General features: G+C 44.1%; 1 protein-coding gene across 2 annotated transcripts; it reads right to left on the bottom strand.

Annotated features, from left to right (window-relative positions):
• Nucleotides 1-1,514: 1,514 nt before the first annotated feature.
• GATAD1 (GATA zinc finger domain containing 1) lies at nucleotides 1,515-13,523 on the bottom strand. Of its 2 annotated transcripts, XM_080818669.1 has the most exons (5): nucleotides 13,140-13,523; nucleotides 12,220-12,345; nucleotides 10,558-10,617; nucleotides 5,369-5,552; nucleotides 1,515-3,212 (listed from the first exon to the last, which is right to left on the bottom strand). In XM_080818669.1, the coding sequence occupies exons 1-5, from the start codon at nucleotides 13,389-13,391 to the stop codon at nucleotides 3,022-3,024; spliced, it is 813 nt and encodes a 270-aa protein (XP_080674795.1). In that variant the 5' UTR covers nucleotides 13,392-13,523; the 3' UTR covers nucleotides 1,515-3,021. The 2 variants fall into 2 exon arrangements, with proteins under 2 accessions (XP_080674795.1, XP_080674796.1); XM_080818670.1 differs by lacking the exon at nucleotides 5,369-5,552 and having other exon boundaries at nucleotides 1,521-3,212; nucleotides 13,140-13,468.
• Between the last annotated feature and the right edge of the window lie 8,657 nt (nucleotides 13,524-22,180).

The raw sequence follows: 22,180 nt of genomic DNA, 5'->3' as shown, positions 1-22,180 counted from the left end.
CGTCTGAGTGGCTCAGTTGGTTGAGTGTCCACCTCTTGGTTTCGTGTCAGGTCATAATCTCAGGGTCCATGTTCAGCAGGGAGTCTCCTCCAGAGTCTCACCCTCTGCCCTTCCCCCTGCTCACAGTCTCTCTCACGCTTTCAAATAAATAAATCTTTAAAAAAATAAGACAGTATATTAAATAAATAAAAATCTTATAATTCAGTCTGTCCATCTTTCCCTATATGACCTCCTCATTACCTTCTAATTTAAAACATTTACCAAAGTAAATATAATACACATAGTACCAAAAAAAAAAAAGGCCAAATAATTCTAAATAGCTTATCATGAAAAATAGTGGCTCATTGCATTATCCTTCAGTCTCAGCAACTGTATCAGGCAGGATTTGATCAGAAAAACAGAACACGAAGGAGGATCTAGAATAAAGGATCCAAGCTAGAGATTTTACTTTATACACTTGCAGGAGACTGTTGAACAGTCTGTGGAAGGCTTTTGCTTCTGTGTCTGGCAATGGGGCCAGCGGGGCAGGCAGTCTGGAATGGAAGATGGACTTGAAGTGGAGGAGAGGAAGGACAAATTTGAACCTGTATCAGCCAAGACCCTGAATGGTGTGGGATGAATTTTCCAGATACTCATCAAGATTTGTGTATAGGAATTACTTAAAGCTCATTCTAAAAACATCCTGCCAAAACAATCCTAAAAAATTGAAAATAATCTTAAAAACAATCTTTAAAAAGATCTTAAAAATATTAATCTGATAAAAATTTGAAATTCTGCTTGACCATAAAGAATCTGAAATTTAAGCCAAAGTTAGTATGCACTAGTATTAACTAAAATATCAACAGGCATTTATTTTAGTGAACAGCATCCAACTTGGACTCTACACTAAGCACCTGCCATAAGTAAGGACCCAAGTTAGGTACTGTGGGAGTTCCAAAAATGAGTAAATAAAACACACCATCTCTGAGATGCTGGGCTGGCTCAGTTGGTTAAGCATCTGCCTTTGGCTCAGGTCATGATCCCGGGGTCCTGAGATTGAGTCCCGCATCAGGCTCCTTGCTCAGTGGGGGGCCTGCTTCTCCCTTTGCCTGCTGCTCCCTCTGCCTGTACTGACAAATAAATAAATAAAATCTTAAAACGACGACACCACAACATCTCTGTCCTCCAGGAAGCACAGGGGTGGGGGTAGGGCTAATAGAAGCAGAAACTTAAATGCAACAGTAGAAGAGGCTACTGAATGATTTCAAGGCTCCATGGGAATCTGGAAAGGTCTCATGGAGAAAGAGAGTTTGAGGGCCTTAAGAAAGGCCTTTGGGGTGGAGTTGAAGGTAACAATATGAACAAGAGTTCGGCCAGCAAAGTGAGGAGGGTATTGGGGGAAACATTTCAGTGGTAGGGAGAAGAAGGAGACAAGGCTGGGAATATAGACTGGGGCCATATTGGGGTAAGCCTTCAATAACAAGAGAAAAGGAATGAATTTATCTGGTATGCAGTGGATGCCGTTGGTATTTGTTGAGGACGAAAGTGAAAATTTAATCTTTATTTAAAAAAATATTACACAAGTATATACCAACTTATAAACAAATGGTATGTATATATACTGATTTTTCAATATATCCTCATTTTAATAAGTTTCATATATTATTTATCAATTGGCCACTGTTTGAAATTTTCCTAAAATCAATCTGTATTGATCAATCTATTGCTCCAAATTATGAGCTGAACACTGATGTTTTCTGTTCATATCATTTTTACATAGAAAGCCCCACATTTAATTAATGAAATAAATCCAAAGTAAACACAAGGTAAAAAATACATTTTAATCCAAAAGTTTGAATACTGGCACTCAGTATTTTTATACTGGCTATTTACAATGGTATTTACAATCAATTTACAGTAACATTTGTGGAGAGAACTTTGAACACAGAGCTACCTACAGTTGCTTCCTTCTAACATACAAACCATAACTATGCAGAAAAATGTTAACAGCTAAAACTGCTACAACTCAAAATCATTATGATTAAATTAGATTCCAGCAAACTTTACTGGGGTTGAAAAATTATGGTTAAGTCAGAGTAGAAGAGGTGGGTGTGTGCAACCCCCATTTCTTCCAATTTCCACATTGTTATTCCCTTCGTTAGCTGACCTGCACTTAAGTAAAACCTATACCTGAATTCTGACAATTTCATAAAAAAACAGGGTGTCTAAGACTTTGTTTTAGGCCTGTTACTATGAGTCTACAGCAGATGGTTTAAGTAGACTTTTTTTTAGATATTAATGCTTCTGACCTATTAGTCATTTTTCTGACTGCCCAATCGTTGTTTTAATGATAGTCAAGAAACTACCAAGGGGAATGCCTGAACACTACATGATTCCTATGCACTCTTCACGAAGCTGACTGTCTGCATTGTAAAATTTTATGGTTTGATTGGGAGCCTCACTTTGAGAAGGGAGATGGAAACAATGCAAATTGACAAAATAACTGAATCTGTTTGCTACAGAATACAGTTTTTTAAAGCTGAGGCTAATAAAATCATCTACCAATCACTATCCCTAAGGTTAAAGTCTATCTAGCATTTTCTAGATGAAAAAATAAAGCTTATGTCATTTTGTGATAAACACTGTTGGTCATAGCTACACTTTATTTGATTAAGTCCTTGGTCAGAAATCCAACCTTAATTAATATTTTGTTCTAGTAGAAAAATACAATCCATTGATTGTAACGAGTTTCTAGAAATAAATCATGGAGAAAAATACATACTACCTGTTCCTAATGGTCCCCTTGGAAATTGCACCCTTTGCCTGGGAAGATACACATATAGAATATATTTAACTTCAAAATATATTTAATTCCTTGTTATCCCTTTTAAATTTCCAAGTAATAAACAAGCTAATGATTACTGGGTAGTTAGGGAAAAATTTTTAGTCATCCTTCCATCTAAGAATTTCATGAAAGAAACATGTGGCATATGTTACAAGAGTATGAATACAAGATGACTGGAAGAAGTTTCACTTTCTAAACTATAAATGGTTGGCAACTGTTTCCTTAATAGTGATTGCAGGAGTGGGTCCAACATGAGTCCATATGTAGCCCTTCTCTGGTCTGGTCGGAACTGTGGGAAACGGCGATGAACGTGACTTGAAATATTCAGAAGGTGCGTGACACACAAATTCCAAGTATTCCATTTTCCTTGGAAGATCCTCCTCTGGTCCTAAAGGCAGTCAATGGAAAGACACATTTTAAACACATTTTTCTGTTTAAAATGTTTAAAAGACACATTTTAAACACATTTTGAACATATATATCATTTTCATAAAAGATTAACATTCCTAGACGCTAGGAGAAACCTTCTGGTAGTGGTGACCCGACCGCAGTCCTTGACACATGTAGTATTCTGAAGTCCGTCTCTGTATTCTCTTCTAGTTTAGCTGTTCAACTCCCCCAAACAGTGACTCAATACAGAAAGGATTCTATAAATTGTATTAGTACTATACAGTGTACAGTGTTCATTATATGCCCACACTGTTCTAATTATTGAGTACATAAAACGATACTTTGAGTCCTCACAACTGTGTTCTGAGGAAGGCACTGTTATTTTTAAATTTTATTTATTTATTTATTTATTTTTAAAGATTTTATTTATTTATTTGGCAGACACAGATCACAAGTAGGCGGGGGGGGGGGGGAAGCGGGCTCCCCACTGAGCAGAGAGCCTGATGCAGGGCTCAATCCCAGGACCCTGAGGTCATGACCTGAGCCGAAGACAGAGGCTTAACTCACTGAGCCACCCAGGTGCCTGGAAAGCACCGTTATTATTCCTGTTTTATGTGTGAGAAAACAAGACACGAGAGATTGAGGAACTTGTCCATGGGCACACGGCTCTAAGTGCTGCGTGAGGAACCAGATCGTCCAGCTCCGACTGTGTGCTCTGAACCCCTACGCCATGCTCCCGTGTCTGAGGGCTGGGAGGAGTGGGAGATGGGGGAGGAGCCCCGGAAGTGATTCTCCACATCTCTGCCTCTACCAAGAATCCTGTCCTACAGATCATGCAGATTAAAGTCCACTCTTCTATGTACCTACAAGCGAAGGCTAAAACTGATCACATATCAAACTTCACACACAGGTGAGAATAACAGCAGCACGTTATCTGTCCCTGAGTTCCCTCTGGAAAACAAAACAAAACTCTGTATGCGAATGTAATGCATGCTCATTGCAGAAAGGCTGAAAATATGAGGTAACTCACAAACTCTGAACATTCTTAAAACCTGTATTAATCAGCAATTTATTCCTGTGAGTCTACATCAAGAAACATTTATACCACTTCTTCTGAAATTAGTAAGAGCACAGACACCGCCATTTCAACTACACACGATGATATGTTATAAAAGGCCTAGGATAAGGTATGTGACATGTAAAGGGACAAATAACGAAAATCTGTAAGATTCTAGAAATAATGGGAACAGTTCCTTCTGAAATTATTTTAACTAGATTTTTATAAGTAAATATGCCTAGGGGCGCCTGGGTGGCTCAGTGGGTTAAAGCCTCTGCCTTCGGCTCAGGACATGATCCCAGGGTCCTAGGATCAAGCCCCACATCGGGCTCTCTGCTCATCGGGCTCTCTGCTCGGCAGGGAGCCTGCTTCCTCCTCTTTCTCTGCCTGCCTCTCTGCCTACTTGTGATCTCTGTCTGTCAAATAAATAATTAAATCTTTAAAAAACTAAATAAACCTCATTCCTGAGCAATAAATTCTTTTAATAGAGTTTAACACTGGGTCACTCAGAAAAATCTTATCCACATCACTTTTTAGTAGGTATATACTGCCCTAACTCAAAATAACCAATAGCACTCAAACCCCAACTATATAAAATGTCTTTCATATTTTCTACAAAGCTCTTTACTTTTTAACATTTAACGAGGCTTACGTTTGTTATGGATTGCATTATATTCTCCCCCACTCCGTTTGTTGAGGCCCTAAGCCCCAGTGGGATGGTATTTAGAGATGGGGCCTTTGAGGAGGTAATTAAGGTTACATGAGATGATAGGCTGGAGCCCTAACCTGATAGGACTGATGTTCTTCTACGGTGAGGAGATGCGAGGAGTGTGCACACACAGAGGAAAGGCCATGTGAAGCCTCAGCGAAAAGGTGACCGCCTACAAGCCAGGAAGAGTGCTCTTGCCAGAAAGTGACCCTGACAGCACCTTGATCTTTCACTTCCAGCCTCCAGAAGTGTGAGAAAATAGGTTTTGTGTTTATCCCACTTGGCCCATGGTACTTCGTTACGGTAGCCCAAGCAGACTAATAGCTTCTGTTACGCAATAAAGGAGAGTTCCCTGTGTTCAAGAACCTGTACCACTTGTCAAACTCACCGATGATGTAGGATGCAGGATCAAACTGGTCTCTAGGGCTCGAGAGGGTGGGAATGAGCCACGTCAGGGCGGCACTTTTCTCACAGTACTGGTCCTGGATGAAACCCCTGATCTGAGCATAGTAGGGCTTTCCATCTTGTTCATCAATCACAGAAACAACATCTCCAATTTGGTAATATACTCCCTGGGAGAAACAGAAGACAATCCCGTATTTGAAATAGAAATAGAGAAAAGCACCAGAGCTATGAACTGAAACCTCCCCAACACGAAATGAACAGTTTGCACAGTGGTCAGTAAAACACCTTTGAGATGGTCCAATGCATCAATGCATCAATGCTTATATGGTTGACGCCAATTCTTTTTTTTTTTTTTTTTTAAGAGAGAGAGCAAGCTTGAGTGCGGGTGGAGGACAAAGAGGGAAATAATTTTTTTTTAATATTTATTTATTTTAGAGAGAAAAAGACAGCATGTGTGCACTCAGGTGGAGTTGGAGGGGCAGAAGGAGAGGGAGACAGAGTCTTAAGCAGACTCCGTGCTGAGCAAAGAGCCAATGTGGGGCTCGCTCTCATAACCCTGAGAACAGGATGTGATGTGAAATCAAGTCGGATGCTTAACTGATTGCACCACCCAGGCACCCCTTTTTGTTTTATTTTTTGGGGGGAGAGAGAATCTTAAGTTTGCTCCACATTGAATGGGGCTTAAACTCATGACCCTGAGATCATGACCTGAGCTGAGATCAAGATTGGGATGCTCAACTGACTGAGCCACCCAGGGGCCCTGGACACCAATTCTAAAGTTGTTCACTTTTGAATAAAAATTATACACACCCCTGAAAACGTGCATCTGGAGAAAACATTTTTATAAAGACACTTCGATTTTATATCAGAACAATGATATTCCCTATTTTTTGGGCTACAGCCACTGAGCTGTAGAAAGGGGAAGTGACCTTACTGAAGGCTACTTAAGGCAGGAATGCAGCTGGGGCTCCTTCACTGGCTCCAGGGTCCATCTCTGTTCTATACTGAAAAGCAATGCTTACCTGATGAGAATACGTTCTACACTCCTTCCTCCTCGGCCATCCATAAAGAAAATGGACACCACACATTCAAACCCAAAGAAATGAGAAACACTCCTCTCATTATAACCGGTCTTCAGGATAGGTCCCTTGCCAATCACTCAGCTCTCTGCCCAAAAGACAGTTACCTGCGTTTCCAGCACTCACGGCTTCAGGTCTTATCCCTGCTCCACCTCGCAGCCAACTAACTCATCTGTTGTGTCTGTGTCAAGCCCTCCTTATGACTCTGCCTCTGTCATCTGTTGCACGTCTCCTTCCCTAGGTCTTCAAAAGGAAATAATTTCTCCCTTGAACATCCATAATGGCTGATCCAAATCTTTATGATACCCAGCACTCCCTTAGGTGGGTGTGGTTCTCAGCCGGCAAAAGTAACCTTGACTTGTAGGAACCAAGTGTGATTTATCATGGCTTCCATCAAAATAGGGCCTTGGCAGGAGGGAAAGCTGCTGGAGTGTGCCCTTCAACCATAAAAATAATTCTGAAGAAATACTTCCAGTGAGTGAGCTGTGACTGGAGTATTTCCTGGTAGATCCTTCAACCGTGTTGCATCTGGATCGCTTAGGGATGGGCAGAGTCAATGTGGGCCACAATCTGCTACTTTGTAGTTCATGTCCATCATCAGCTGGTCCTTGGAGCCACTACTCAACGTTTTAGTTATTTGTCACATAAATACTTTGCATTTATAGTTTGCTTTGTCTACACGTATAATCATTATTCCCAAATTATAAATGATTAATTCATTTTTTTGCACACACAAAGAGGGCCTTGCTTAACATAGACACTCAAATATATGCTGAATGAATATTAACTCAAAATACGTAATAGTGTGAAAACAGAACTGCAAGGCAAAGACAATGTCTTACTGAAAGATTCCAGGGGTGCCTGGGTGGCTCAGTTAGTTGAGTGTTGGACTCTTACTTTCGGCTCAGGTCATGATCTCAGGGTTGTGCTCAGTGGGGAGTCCATTTGAGATTCTCTCTTTCTCCCTCTGCCCCTCTCCCTGCTTGCTCACATGCTCTCTAAAATAAATAAATCTTTTTTAAAAAGATTTTATTTATTTATTTATTATTTATTTGAGAGGCAGAGGGAGAGAGAGAGTACAAGGGGAGGCCGAGGAAGGAGAAGTAGACTCCCTGCTGAGCAAGGAGCCCGATATGAGACTTTATCCCATGACCTGAGTCAAAGGCAGATGCTTAACCGACTGAGCCACCCAAATGTGCCTAAATAAATAAATGTTACAAAAAAAAAAAAAAAAAAAAAGATTCCAGTGGCGAGCAGTACCTGGAACCTGGTTAACTGTTTATTAGTCTGTGTTGTGTTGTACATGGATATACAGAAAGCACTAATCATGACTAAGGCACTTAATCTAGGGAGTCCCTTCATTTGCAGGGAGGTTTCAGGGTTTCTGGCAGAAGAGAAAGAAGATCAACGCAATACTGTGAACACTGGATTAGGAGGAAGCAGAGCTGTTCATGCGGCTCTTCTGCCACAGGGAGGCCATTCAACCCTTTGGGGTCTTGGGTGCCCACACTCCTGGCTGTCAGACCCAGCGGCTGCACTCAGCTCCCCCTGGCATGCCTGATCTGGGCTCTAGTTCAGCAGATGGCAGTGACCTCTTAAGCCCTCCTGCCCCAGTGCTACCTGCAGCAGCAGCCTCTGCAATCCTGCGTATCGGCAGCAGGACCTCAACATTTTGTTGCACTTTGTCCTTATTGTCTAACGAACAGGGGTGGCAGACAGCAATAAGAAATACCATATTTGTGGGGTGCCTGGGTGGCTCAGTCTGTTAAGCAGTTAAGCGTCGGACTTTGGTTCAGGTAGTGATCTCTGGGTCTTGGGATAGAGCCCTACAGCAGGCTTCCCGCTCAGTGTGCATGTGCATGCACATGCGCGCGCGCTCTCTCTCTCAAATAAATAAATAAATAAAATCTTAAAAAAAAAAGAAATATGATACTTGTAATAACAGGTCCCACACACCTTTTGCCTTTTGGTTGAGACATGCCTGGAAATCATTAGTACACTAAATCCTTAGGCAAACCAGTTGCCTTTTTTTTTTTTTAAGTTTATTTATTTAAGTAATCTCTACACCCAACATGGGATTTGCACTCACAACCCCAATGTCAAGAGCTGCATGCTCTACTGACTGAGCCAGCCAGGTGCCTCCCAACCAGTTGCTTCCGGACTTAATCTGTAAACTATGTTCAGCGTTGAGGGTGATACACAAATTTGAAAACCTGATGATGCTAATTTCTACTATTCATTGAGCGCTTACTCTGCTAAGTGCTTAACAGACAGGACCTCGCTTGACCCACTGAGGTGGATGCTATTTACAACCCCTCTTTTATAGATGAAGAAACACCAGAGAGGTTTGTCTCAACACAGTCACACAGCCACTTGCCAGTGGGGCCAAGAGCTGAGCTCTGCCAGCAGACTGACTCACTCCATGACTTGTTGGCGAGAGAATCTTTGACAAGTTCTTGAAATTCTCTGTGCTTCACTCTTCATCCATAAAACCGAGATCCAGTAGCATTTCAGTAGCATTTCATGGAGTGGAGTTTACTTCAAAGAACGAAGAAGCGCTCACCTCAGGGCCTGACACACACCAAGCACATACTAAGCTTTAGCTACTTTATTATTAGCAATGCCTGAAATGCCAGAAACATAGGAGCAATGTTTGCCTGTGTAGAGGCTATTCTAGACTACACAGATTCTGGGCTACTGACAACATGAAAGGTACACACAGAGTATCACACTTGAGTTTCTCAGTGTTTGGTCCACTTGGGTCAGGTTTGAAGCACTAACTCATTCCACTGCCCCCCACAAAATAGTTCAGACCCCAAAACACCAACAGCATGTAATGGCTGCTGCCTGTGTCAGGGCCACCAGGCTTTGGAAGCCGTTTCTGTGTTGCAACTGCTTTCCTAAGCCTTCTGGTTCAAAAATAATGATATGTCGGGGCGCCTGGGTGGCTCAGTGGGTTAGAGCCTCTGCCTTCGGCTTGGGTCATGATCCCGGGGTCCTGGGATCGAGTCCCGCATCGGGCTCTCTGCTCGGCGTGGAGCGTGCTTCCTCCTCTCTCTCTGCCTGCCTCTCTGCATACTTGTGATCTCTCTCTGTCAAATAAATAAATAAAATCCTTTAAAAAAAAATGATATGTCATGTCTCCCACCAAAGGAGCAGGTTGTGGGCTCTGGCCCTGGGAAACCTGACTTCCTCATTCTTTTATCAAAATATTTTGGGGGCGCCTGGGTGGCTCAGTGGGTGGGGCCGCTGCCTTCGGCTCGGGTCATGATCTCAGGGTCATGATCTCAGGGTCCTTGGATCGAGTCCCGCATCGGGCTCCCTGCTCAGCAGGGAACCTGCTTCCCTCTCTCTCTCTCTCTTTGTCTGCCTATCTGCCTACTTGTGATCTCTCTCTCTGTCAAATAAATAAATAAATAAATCTTAAAAAAAAATATTTTGGACTCTCTCTCACTATCTGCTTCTTGTAGATGTTAATCCCTACTACTGCCCTAATTCCTCTCACTTCTGCTTAAAGGCATTTTAGAATCTCTCTGCCTTCCCAACCCACTAGATATCAAGTCTCTACTCCCTCTTTCGTCCAAGTCCCCGTTTTGCGCTTCTCCCACAGTGACTGTCACAGTGACAAGGGTGGCTCATGCTTTCATGACTCCACACTATACAATAGCATTTTAAAATACTTAAAAATACCATGTTTCAATAAGCAACTACCCCTCCTATCTCAGCTCTGGATGAAATGTTTTATACCTGCCAAGTACAGGGAAAACTAGCTTAGAAAAGAACAAAAAACAGTGTGCTTGGGTGGCTCAGTCGTTAAGCATCTACCTTCGGCTCAGGTCATGATCCCAGAGTCCTGGGATGGAGCCCCACATCAGGATCCCTGCTCAGTGGGAAACCTGCTTCTCCCTCTCCCACTCCCCCTGCTTGTGTTCTCTGTCTCACTGTCTCTCTCTCTGTAAATAAAATCTTAAAAAAAAAAAAAAAACAGTCACACGTTATACAGAGGAGCAGAGACATTTAGACAAATCCAACATTTGGCAGCATATCATACAACAGGCCCAAATTGTCCCTCAGTAACTCTATAGATGCTTACCTTGTAGAAGATTGATTCTGCAGTGATTATAGTGGAAACAGACTCAGGAGCTTTGATGGGCTAGGGGAAAAAAAAAGTAAAAATATTAGCACATTCCTAGTGTGTATGTGTGTGTAGCGTATACAGGCATTTTTCCAGTCATCTACAAGAGTTCTGTGACTTAACAAATACTAAATCTGTTGCTCGTTGACAAGAAGTGCAATAAAAAGCTGAACGATTTTCTGAATGTTGTGGGAAAGCACAGTCTGAGTAATTCTGTGGTTATATCTGCTACCGTCAGCTTAAAAGTTGCTGAGAACTAAAGCACAAGCTTCTGCCATTGCTGCTGAGATCTATCTCAAGCGCTCTCGAAGCTTCACTACATACTAACATTGGGCTGGAAACAATATCCTGGCTGCGAAGGCCTGGCCGTAACGGGAGTGGAAGGCATTAAACGTGTAGGTGAACACAAGGTGAAAAAGTGCCTCCTTGAAGACGTTTTCCGTCTCAACTTAACAATGGAACCAGCCGGGGATCAGCTAGTCATCAGAAGTAACTTTCCAGCGAGGCTGAACTCAGCTTACATGAAACTTCCTTGGAGTCCTAAGTCGTTTGCCACCACCCAGCCATTACTGCCATCCCTTCTTAAGCTGTAGTACACGCTTACATGCCACAACACGAAAACCAGGCCTCCCCAAATGTGTCTTGGGAACAACCTTGAAGAGGGGTTGCTAGCGAAACAGATACTAAAATAACTGCGGAGCAGACTCCACCACACAGAGGAGGAAACTGTGTGTGTGAGCGATACGCCTATAGTCACATGCATTTACTTAACACGCTTTGTCAGCAGGTGCCTCATTTTAAGAAAACCAAATTATAAAAGTCTTAAATCAGTTAGGGGCAACTATTCTGATTAAAAATCCCAATCGGCACAAGAATTTACTTGTGTTTCACAAATGAATACGCCCATCGTCAGAAATGCTTTCACTGGTAAGGGAAGCATTCCTGTTCTGAAAGGAAAGAAAACCAACCTGAGGTTTAAAAAAGTAGACTACAACGCACCATCCACTGTGCATGACCATTTCCCCCTTGTGTTACAAAAATACTGAGAGTTTACTGCAAAAACAGGTGCTTTCAACTACCCCCGGCGCAAGTTTTCCAACCATCCAGTTCTTACAGTAGAAGAAAGGTTTGGCCAAATTTTTGATTCACATTCATCAACTGATTATCGTAAGTCAGTAAGATACATTTTCTGGGGCTGTAATAACAAACAAATATGGAAATGAATGAGTTCCAGTACTATTTACTTTGATCTTTAAAGAATTTAAAAAAATTTTTTTTCCTTAATATATCCGACCATATCAAGAAACATAATCCCACCTCCTCCTTGCAGAGAGGACCCAGTCAAATGCATTCAAGGTTTATGTTTCTTTTAGACTCATAATTTTATATTTTCCAGTGGAAAAAATTAAAAGCTAAAAAAAAGAGAAAGAATTTTATTAACTATAAACAGTAAGCTTCCTGCAACGGAGCTCTCTTCCTTTTAAGAAGTGCGGACCACTCCCCAGAATACCGCAGAAACGCGGGAAAGAACAAAGTTCAGATGAGAGATGAAGGCGCTGACAGGACACACTACACACACAATGCCATCACTGTAAAAGACACTGTCCACAATCATCTTACGTTTTTTAATTTAAAAATATGTCTTCTCCCTTTTCCTTTAGTGGAAACTTTCTTTTCAGCAGCTGGAGCAGATTTGTATTTAGTGTTTCTGAGCCGAGCAGACCTCCTGTGAATTTCCTGCTTACTCTGTTATATAAACAATTAAAGAACAAAAAAAGATAAATAAAATTGTAGAAAGATTGCTGTCCCGATACCACCATCTTACAAGGACTTCAGAGTATCCACCTAATGCTATTTAAAAATTAAGTAAGAATGTGGCTTTTCTATTTACCCTGTTGTAATCCCAGAACTAGGCTAATTAAAACAGGGAGGGCCCTAGACAAGCATCTCCAGAGCCTCCAAAAAGGTGTGAACTACTTACATTAGGTCATGGGAGAGGTGCACCAGGAAGTCTAGGCCAAAGCAAGAACTATCCGTTTGTTGTGTTTATAGTGCAGAACATCCCATAACAACTCAGCTCCCCAGCCCCAGGGAGCGGGCGAGGTATGGAACTTTCTACAATGGAATACTTACGCTGCCAATTAAAACAATGACATGGTAATCTCACTTAATAACATTAACTAATAATAAACTTTAACAGGTAAAGTGGGTCCAGTAACATGATCCGTTTACGTGTGTGTATACGTGTGTGTATTGAGAGGTCTGGTTACTACCGAAAATGTGATTACGACGACGGGGATTTCTGAAGGGTTTTAAATTGTCTTGCTTCTTTACACTTTCAATTTCCCACAATAACAAAAGGTGCTTTGAATGGGCCAAATCAGGGAAGATCTCATCGTGGCTGGGAGCGGGCGGCCCTCCCTAGCAGGGTCACGGTGATCCGGGAGAGCCCACGCGCGCGCCCCGTCCCCGCCCGGCCGATCTCCGCCCACCCCACGCCCGGTCGGCCTTCGCCGGCCAGATGGGCCGAAGGAGCTCACCTGCTTGCCGCCCCCGCCCCCGTTGCTCTGCGGAGGGGCGGCCGAGGTGCTGGCGAAGGTCGCCGCGCCGAAGCCGCCACCGCCGCTGCCGCCCCCCGTCCCACCAGTCGCCCCCGAGCCGGCGCCCCCGCCGCCAGCGCCGCCCCGGCCCGTGCAGTGGTGGCAGAGGATATCCCCCTGTGGGCTCTTCTTCCACATGGAGGACGACGTGGTCTTGCAGACGCTGCAGGTGGGCTTCAGGCCCAGTGGCATCGTGGCGGGCTCGGGCGGCCCCCGCGGGCGCAGCGACACGGGAATGGCGACCGCCGGCCCGGGCCGCCCGCTGGTCGGCCCGCCACTCCCAGCGACAGGAAGAGCGGCGCGGGCGCCGAGCTGTCCACGCAGGGACCCGAGGGCGGCCGCTGCCCCCTGGAGGCGGGAAGGCGGTTCCACCCGCTCTGCGACCGGCACCAGCCGCGGGCGGTCCACAGCGCCGGGAGGCGGGCCCGGGGGCGGGGCCTGGCCTGGAAGGCTTCCGGCGATGGGTGGGGCCTGCGCGGCGCGGGCCTCCGTAGCCCCCCGACCGGAAGTGCCCCGTCCGGAACTTCTAAAGTGGACTGTAGCTCGGACCTGGTCACCTCTGGGAAAAGATGTTGCACAGTTTTTGGCTTTAGGCATGGGATTGGCAGGTAAAATGCAAAACGCCAAATTAAATTTGAATTTCAGAGAAGCAACGAATAATATTTTGCTATGCGTGTATCCCACGCAGCATTCGTTGTTTACCGGAAATTCGGATTTAACTGGGTGTGCTGGACTTTTATTTGCTAAATCTGACATTCCTGCTGAGGACGCCTTTACAGTCCTAAAAATTATAATTTAGACCCCCAAGTACTTTTGTTTATATGAGTTGTACCCATGGACATTTATTTGTTCGAAGTGGAAACACATTTTAAAGCCTACGATGTCAAGCACACGTTCCTTAGCCATTGGGTGACGATGGTATCACAGATCCTGTAGCCTCTGATCAGCACGCCCGTGATGGCATCAGAGTGGAAAGACAACGGGTTTGGCCTAGAGAGCATTATGACAAGCCAGCTCCCCTCTTTTTAATGTGGCTGGCAGAACAAGCCTCACCAAGGAAAGGGGTCTCCGCTTTTCAGCCTCACTTCATAGCTTAGTGGTTGCATACCCGTTTTCAGGATCCTGGGTTTTCTAGACTTGATACACATGGAGACATCCCAATGAATATGCTGGTGGCATGACCCAGGGAGAGAAAGAAGAAAACTTGTATTGAATGCCTACGATGTCACAAAATCTCATTTAGTGCTTATGACAACCCTGAAAGAAGCTACTACCCCTATTTTATTGTAAACTGATGATTAAGGGAGGGACCATGATTTGGACCCCTGGACCCCTGATTTGGACCTCTGCTCTGACACCACATCCCAAGGCCCTCAAAGAGCCCTGGGGCCTGGGCTGTGGCTCAGGCATTCTTGCTCTGAATCTAGGTTTCCCCAATAGTAGAACGAAATATTAACCACTTTCCAGGACCTTCATGGGGATTAAGACCAACTGTAAAAGTGGTTGAGGAAAATAGATAAGGACTGTTGTCTCCTTGTTTTAGAACCATTCACCCAGTGAAGGGCATCTAGAGGTCACAGTGAAGAGTCCATAAGTCAGTACATGTGAGGTTGTAATCATCTTGTACATAAATTTCATGCACCCTAATGCATGTCTCCATTTCCTAGTGTATACTTCTCTTTGTACTTCACCCACATATTACTCCCTCTCATTCACAGAGAACCTTGACTCCTGGCTCACCAGCTTCCTCTCCATCATAGGACACTATCCTGGGTTGGGTCAACATCCACATGAACACCCAAACCCTGTTTCCTCCATTCTTTCGCATCCCGCTTCTCCATCTCCATCTCCATCTCCTGTTTTTGTCAGTTCCCATAGCTTCCAGTCATGCCCTCCACCCTTCTGAGATAGAATGTTACCACCACAAAAACCCCCACTTGCCCCTTACCCAGAGATAACAGCTATACTGACATCTGCCATCATAGATTTTGTAGATTCCCTTTGGTTAAGAAAGTTCCCTTCTATTTCTATTTGCATAACAAATGTGCACAATTTATCAAATGGCTTTCTCTGTGAGATTATCATAATACTTTTTCTTCCTTATCTGTTAATGTGTTGATTACATGGATATATTTCTGAATGTTAAATTAACGTTACAACTCCTGGCATGAATTCAACTTGGTCGTGATATACTATCCTTTTCACATATTGCTGGATTTGGTTTACTAATACTTTTAAGATTTTTGCATCTATGTTCATGAGTAAGATGGGCTTATAATTTTCCTTTCTTATAATATCTTTGTCAAATTTTTGCATCAAAATTATGTTGGCCATGGGGCGCCTGGGTGGCTCAGTGGGTTGAAGCCTCTGCTTTTGGCTCGGGTCATGATCCCAGCGTCCTGGGATTGAGCCCCGCATCGGGCTCTCTGCTCAGCGGGAGGCCTGCTTCTCTTCCTCTCTCTCTCTGCCTGCCTCTCTGCCTACTTGTGATCTCTGTCAAATAAATAAATAAAATCGTTAAAAAAAAATTATGTTGGCCAAAGTAAAGACTTTGGATTTCATCCTGGGCGACACAGGAAATTAACTGAGGTTCTTCTGTGGGCTGATATGAAAGGATAAAGAAAAGAAAGCAATTTATAGAACAATGTATAAAATATGATCACTTTATGTAAAATTAAAAGCTGTATGTGTGTATGAGTATTTGTTTTAGTCCATTAGAAAACTGTTGTCAATTGATGGTTACAGAATTGGTGAGGGAGACTTTCACTTTTCATTTTGTATTGTTTGAATTTTTTTCACTACATCATCTGCTCCTTTTATTTAAAAAAAAAAGAAAGAAAATATCTAATGGGAGGGGTGCCTGGGTGGCTCAGTGGGTTAAGCCTCTGCCTTCATCTTGGGTCATGATCTCAGGGTCCTGGGATTGAGCCCCGCATTGGGCTCTCTGCTCAGCGGGGAGCCTGCTTCTCCCTCTCTCTCTGCCTGCCTGTTACTTGGGATCTCTCTCTCTGTCAAATAAATAAACAAAATCTTAAAAAAAAAAAAAGTAAGAAAAGAAAATATCTAGTGGGAAAAAAGGAAACAACGGCAGTTTTTCAGCCTTAAAAATCCTGTCCTAGCTGGAGATAGCAGTGTATAGTGTTTTTGGTCTCCTTCAAGGACTGGAGGCTGGACATCCTCACGCAGCTCTGGTCATTGTCTGTAGAGTGAGGATGGTATTGTCCACCTCAGGGCTGTGTGAAAATTTGATTAGTTCTTGTGCTTGGCTTTTCCTAAGTCAGTGAGTGGGCTTCTCCAAGCAGCAAAGCCATTAAGTCCTGTGCAGACTGCGCTAGAGCGTAATAGAGCCATGTGCCACGGGGACAAACAGGGCTGCTAGGCAGAGAATGTGATGGGGCCAGGGGCGAAGGGGAAAGTTGGGAGATGAGGGAAGTGAGTGCGAGGAAAGAACTTAGGAAGGCAACTCAATGAAGTCTGTAACCCAATCCCCTGCTCCCTTCCTGGGGCCTCAGAAGGAGCATGAACCACAACCATCCAGGCTGGGCTCCCCAGTGCCCAGGTGCCAGTGAGAGATCTCAGACTGAAACAAAAGCAGAGAGAGAGAGACCCAGCCTGGACACAGGGAAAGGGTTCAACTGCACACAGAGACAATCTGTGCCTGCGGGGATGCCTGAGAAAATTCTACTCAGTGTGTGTGTGTGTGTGTGTGTGTGTGTGTGTGTGTGTGTGTGTGTGTCTGTGAGATATAGAGAGCGAGCAAGCGTGTGCTGTGAAGACAGGAATAAATATACCACAGCCTGGTTTCAAAGAGAGTACTGTGCATCCCATTTTGTGTCCCGGTGGGTATGGGCACTGTGGGGCTCCTTGGGCACTCAGACCCTTGTCCTGTGCAGCTCCGGGGCAGAGCACCCGCGTCTCCGCTTACTTACCTATCAGGCGAGGACAACGAGAGCATATCCCTCCCGGGGTCATGGTGAGGAGTCGGTAAGTTAGTACCTGTGAGGCTGTAAACACTTCTACGTTTGGTAAGTGCCGGATTAATGTTGATTCTGAGGCCAATAGGAGAGGAAAATGAAGCATTTTTTTGATCAGATCAGTCAAGTCATTGGTTATACCCTCCTGACAGGCAACCTTGGGAAAACGTTAACTCACATTGTCTACGGGGGACAAACTAGGGAGAGAGACTGTGGACGGGACAGAGCGTGAGTGAGACCTGTGACACTGCCAGCAGGTGCAGGAGAGAAGAGCCCAGGCAGACATGCTTGCCAGCCTTTCCCTTTTTCATCCTCAGGAGGGGCTTCATGCTGTCCATCTCTCACTGCAGACATACCTTCCCTGTGGGAACCTAATGCCATCACTTTGTTGTGCGGGCTCCCTACCCCGTGCCCTGTCCTCTGGCTGTTCCCTCTCCCTGGAATGTGCTCCCTCCCAACGCTTCCCACCCTAGCCTGTCCTCTCCAGAATCGGCTCAGGATGCCTCTCCATTCTCCAACTCCCTGACATAGCTTCCCTGCTCTGTCCCTTCCTTCGCCGACCTTACGGTGTGGCTACAGTGCATCTGTGTCTCCTCCACGGGACTGTGAGCATGCGGAGGACGGGAAGCTTAGCTTTCTTCCTCTTTGGGTTTCTTCTCTGCCCTGCACATAGTAGGCATGCCCTAATGGGCAGTTTAATGGGCAGATTAATACCTCAGTCAGCCTGTTCTCAGAAGCAGTCTCCATTCAGGACAAGCATCTGTCCCCATGCCTCTCCTTGCTGTCCGGCTACCCCGTCGTCTGACTTCTGTCACCCCGCAGCCTGAATCAGGCTTCCCGGGTTTATTGGCCGGCAGCCCCGGGGAGGCATCTCCCTATACCACGGGGGAGTGGGTGCGTTATCATCCCCCAGAAAAACCAATGCCTGCTTTGTCAGAACCAAGTCTTACTTATTTGAAATAATTGTTCAGGGTCCCTAGTGGGGTTTCTGAAGTATCTTCCTCCTGCTCAGGAGAAGGTAAGGACACCAGGTCTTCTGGAAGCCTCGGGCTAAGGGTTTAGGACTCTGACATGCCATTGGCTTTGGAGGTTCAGGCGTAGGCCTCCCTGAGACTCAGCACACAGCCTCAGACCCCTGGGAGTCTCAGCAACTAGACTTGACTGGGAGCCCCTCTTCTAGGCCGCAGGATCCCTGGCCCAGCCGGTGCTCCAACTGCCACTCCCCTAACTGTCACTCAGAACTTCCTTCTCAGCCCCAGGGCCTGCCTGTCCTTGGGATGACCACTGGCTCTGGAGGCAAGAAAGCATTCTGAGGACCAGGTGAATGCCTCATTTTATGATTAAGGCACCAGCCAACTGTAGTTTCATGAGGAAAACTCAGCTGCCTTTGATTTTTGTTTGGTTTTGGTTTTGAGTGCTTTGAAACTCTCTCGCTGCCTCTCCCCATTCTGATTTGTAGGACCGCCAAGAAGGAAACCAGCTTGGGTGTTCCGGCATCTTTCAGTGCTTCTCAGCTGAGTGTGAGGACAGTTTTCCTCAGAGGAGCTCCAGATTTTATCAAAAAGAGAAATATTTCTTTTTCTCTTCAAAATGTAAATATCTTTTTTAGTATAAATAATAAATGCTCACTATAAAAATTCATACAACTCAGAGTGTGCTCCCCAGCTCTGCAGTGTTAGAGATAACAATATTAACAGTTTGTCCTACATCTCTTCAGCTTCTGGAAATGTGTATGTGTGTGGTGTATAAGACATGAAAGTGATCCTATTACATATTCTCTACTCGAGCTTTTTTTACTCAACAGTGTGTCAGAGGGAACTTCTGACATCAATCCATACATACCGACCTTTTCTTTGCTAAAATCAATTTAACCATTTCTTAAGGATTGATTTAGTCTGTTTAAAAAATTTTTTTGCAGTTACAGTGAATAATGTCTTGAGCTGCCTTAAATATGTATCATTGCCTATTTGTGTGGGTAGTTTTATGGGGTAAGTTCCTGAAAATGTAATTGCTGGGTATAAAGTAATGCACATTTTGAAGCTGATGCTGCCAAATTACCGACAAAAGAAAGGTTTACACCCCTGTCAACTGCTTGATGTTATCTCAGGGCTGACTTAGCCTCCGGGCACAGGAGGCACGTTGCCTAGGACCCCACATGGGTTTAAGGGTCATGAAAATAATTCAATTTCTTTTACAATCAAGAGGAAAAAAGTGAATATAATAATAATGAATAAATAATGTATAAAGAATCCAGCCTGAATCGTATTTTTTTATGCCAGTGCAGCCATAAAATGTACATCTAAATATTTTTTTATAGAGAGGGTACCCTCAAAGGCAAATGTATATAGGACTCTCACAGGTCAGAATGTGGCCCTGGGTTATCCATTTCTCCACACCCTTGCAAGTCTGAAAATTATGTTTTACTTTTGGGGGGAAAAATGTACACAATTGTTTTTATTTGCGTTTCTTTGTTATTTGTGAGGTATTATCTCCTAAGTTTATTGACCACTTTAAGTTCCTTTATGAATTGCCTATTAACATTCTTTTCTCATCTTTCTGATGAGTTGCTTATCTTTTCCTTGTTAAAAACTTCTTTTTGGGCGCCTGGGTGGCTCAGTGGGTTAAAGCCTCTGCCTTCGGCTCAGGTCATGATCCCGGGGTCCTGGGATGGAGCCCGACGCTCAGCAGGAAGCCTGCTTCCCTTCCTTTCTCTCTGCCTGCCTCTTTGCCTACTTGTGATTTCTGTTTGTCAAATACATAAATTAAAAAAAAAATCTTAAAAAAAAAACTTCTTACAGTATAGTAAACATTGCATGCTTTATTTTCATACTTTTGCATTTCAGAGTTATTGGTCTTTTTTTTTTTAAGATTTTATTTATTTATTTGGCAGACAGAGATCACAAGCAGGCAGCGAGGCAGGCAGAGAGAGAGAGGGAAGCAGGCCCCCTGCTGAGCAGAAAGCCCGAGCGGGGGCTCGATTCTACCACCCTGAGGCAGAGGCTTAACCCACTGAGCCACCCAGGCGCCCCTAGTGGTCTCTTTTTGTAATGATATTAAAAGTGCTTCTTGTACACCAAATCTGGCAAGAATTTCCTTTATGGTATCATTCTTACAAGGCTTACAAAAATACTTGATATTTTCTTGTAGAATATCTATGGCTATTATTATATAATATCTTTAATTCATCTGGAATGTATTTTTAGCTACCTGTTCCAATACCATGGGACAATAATTTGAAATGCCACCTTTAAAAAAAATTATTTTTAAAGATTTATTTATTTATTTGAGAGAGAGAGACAGAGACAGAGAATGACTGGGGTAGGGGAGGAGCAGAGGGAGAGGAAGAGAGAAGTTCAAGCAGAGTCCCCTCTGAACACAGAGCATGATATGGGGTTCAAGCTCATGACTCTGAGATCATGATCTGAGCCAAAATCAAGAGTCTGACACCACCAACTGAGCCACCCAGGCGCCCCCCCTTTATCAAATTTTAAATTCCCATATACACATAGGTCTATTTCTTACATCTCTTCCATCCCATCGATCCGTTTATCTACTGACATGCTACAACCATACTTTTCATCCTGTAGCTTCATGATATTTTGGTTTCCAATAAGGTAAGTCAGTACTCCCCAGCTCCCCAGAATCCTTCACTTTCAATTTTCTTCTTGATTATCCTCATATATTTACTCTTTCTGATACGTTTTCAAGCATGAAAAATAAATCCCAGTGAATTTTGTAAAATTTAGAGGTTAATTTGAGAAAGACATCTATATAAAATGGAGTCGGCCTTTCCAAGAGCGTGGCGTTCTGTTCAGACCTTCTTTTTATGCCATTCCCGGTTGGTCTATGGTTTGCCCAAGCCCTGGCCTTCTCAGCAATCTCCTCAGACTCTTCTTTGTGAGGCAGGAGGCCAGGAACAGGGGCTTGTCTGAGTCTTCATGTCTTTGTGAAGCTAATGGGGGGCTTTTCTTTGCCATTTTTGGTTCATTTCGTACTGGTTTTCTAAGAACTGTGCTCTGTTCCAAAGCACTGTATCAGAGCCACTGTAACTTCTCATCTGGATTTCTGGTCTCGTTGCTTATTCTGGCCCTTTCTCCACACTGTGACCATTACAGTCTTTTTTTTTTTTTTTTAAGATTTTATAAATTTATTCATGAGAAACAGAGAGAGAGAGAGAGAAGGAGAGGCAGAGGGAGGGGGAGAAGCAGGCTCACCGGGGAGCAGGGAGCCAGAGGCGGGACTCAATCCCAGGCCCCTGGGATCATGACCTGACCCAAAGGCAGCCGCTTGACCGACTGAGGCACCCTAGTGCAGTCTTTCTAGTCAGATCTCCATGGTCCCCTGCTGGAGAACCTTCAGTAACTCCCCCATTGTATTAGTTACCTATGGCTGTCACAAACCACTACTAATATAATGCCTTAAAACAATACAAATCTATTCTCTTACAGTTCTGCAAGTCAGAAGTCCCAGATCGGTCTCACTGGCCTAAAAGTGCCAGCATTCGGTTTGGGAGGAGCTAGGGGAGAATACATGTCCTTGCCTTTTCCAACTTGCTGAGGTCTCCTGCGTTCTTGGCTCATGGCCCTTTCCTCCATCACTAGAGACAGCAGCTCTGTCACTCTGACCTCTGCTCCGGTTGTCACCTCTCCTTCTGTGACTCCAATCCTCCTGCCTCCGTCTTATAAGTATGATCATAAGGACACTTGTGATTCAGTTGGGCCCACTCTGTTTCTTCCAGTTCTGGTCCAGGCTGCCTCCCCTGCCTTAGAAAACCTTTCCCCACCTCCTCCTCCTACTCATCTTCCAGTCTTGGCTGAAACTTGACTTTCTCAGGAAGCTTGTGACCACCTCTTCTATGTCCTGCATGTTCCTCCTGACATTATGAGGGGCTCTTGTATCATCTTCCATCATTCCTGACCCTGCTTATTTTGGCTTTATACCACTGCTTGTTTTATTATCTTCTCTTCCAAAATATAAGTACTTTGAAGGTCAAGGTGACCTGGGTAG

This window comes from Martes martes (assembly GCF_963455335.1).
Source record: "Martes martes genome assembly, chromosome: 11".
NCBI lineage: Eukaryota > Metazoa > Chordata > Mammalia > Carnivora > Mustelidae > Martes > Martes martes.
Note: the sequence above shows the minus strand (reverse complement) of the source record. Positions and strands in the feature narration are given on the sequence as shown.

Bases quoted from the DNA above. Each gene is read 5' to 3' on its own strand.
- GATAD1 (XM_080818669.1), bottom strand. From the start codon at position 13,391: ATGCCACTGGGCCTGAAGCCCACCTGCAGCGTCTGCAAGACCACGTCG. The intron at 10,618-12,219 runs GTAAGATGATTG...TTTTTCCCCTAG, and splicing joins ATATTTTTAAATTAAAAAAC to CCCATCAAAGCTCCTGAGTC. The intron at 3,213-5,368 runs GTGAGTTTGACA...GACTGCCTTTAG, and splicing joins TCCTGCATCCTACATCATCG to GACCAGAGGAGGATCTTCCA.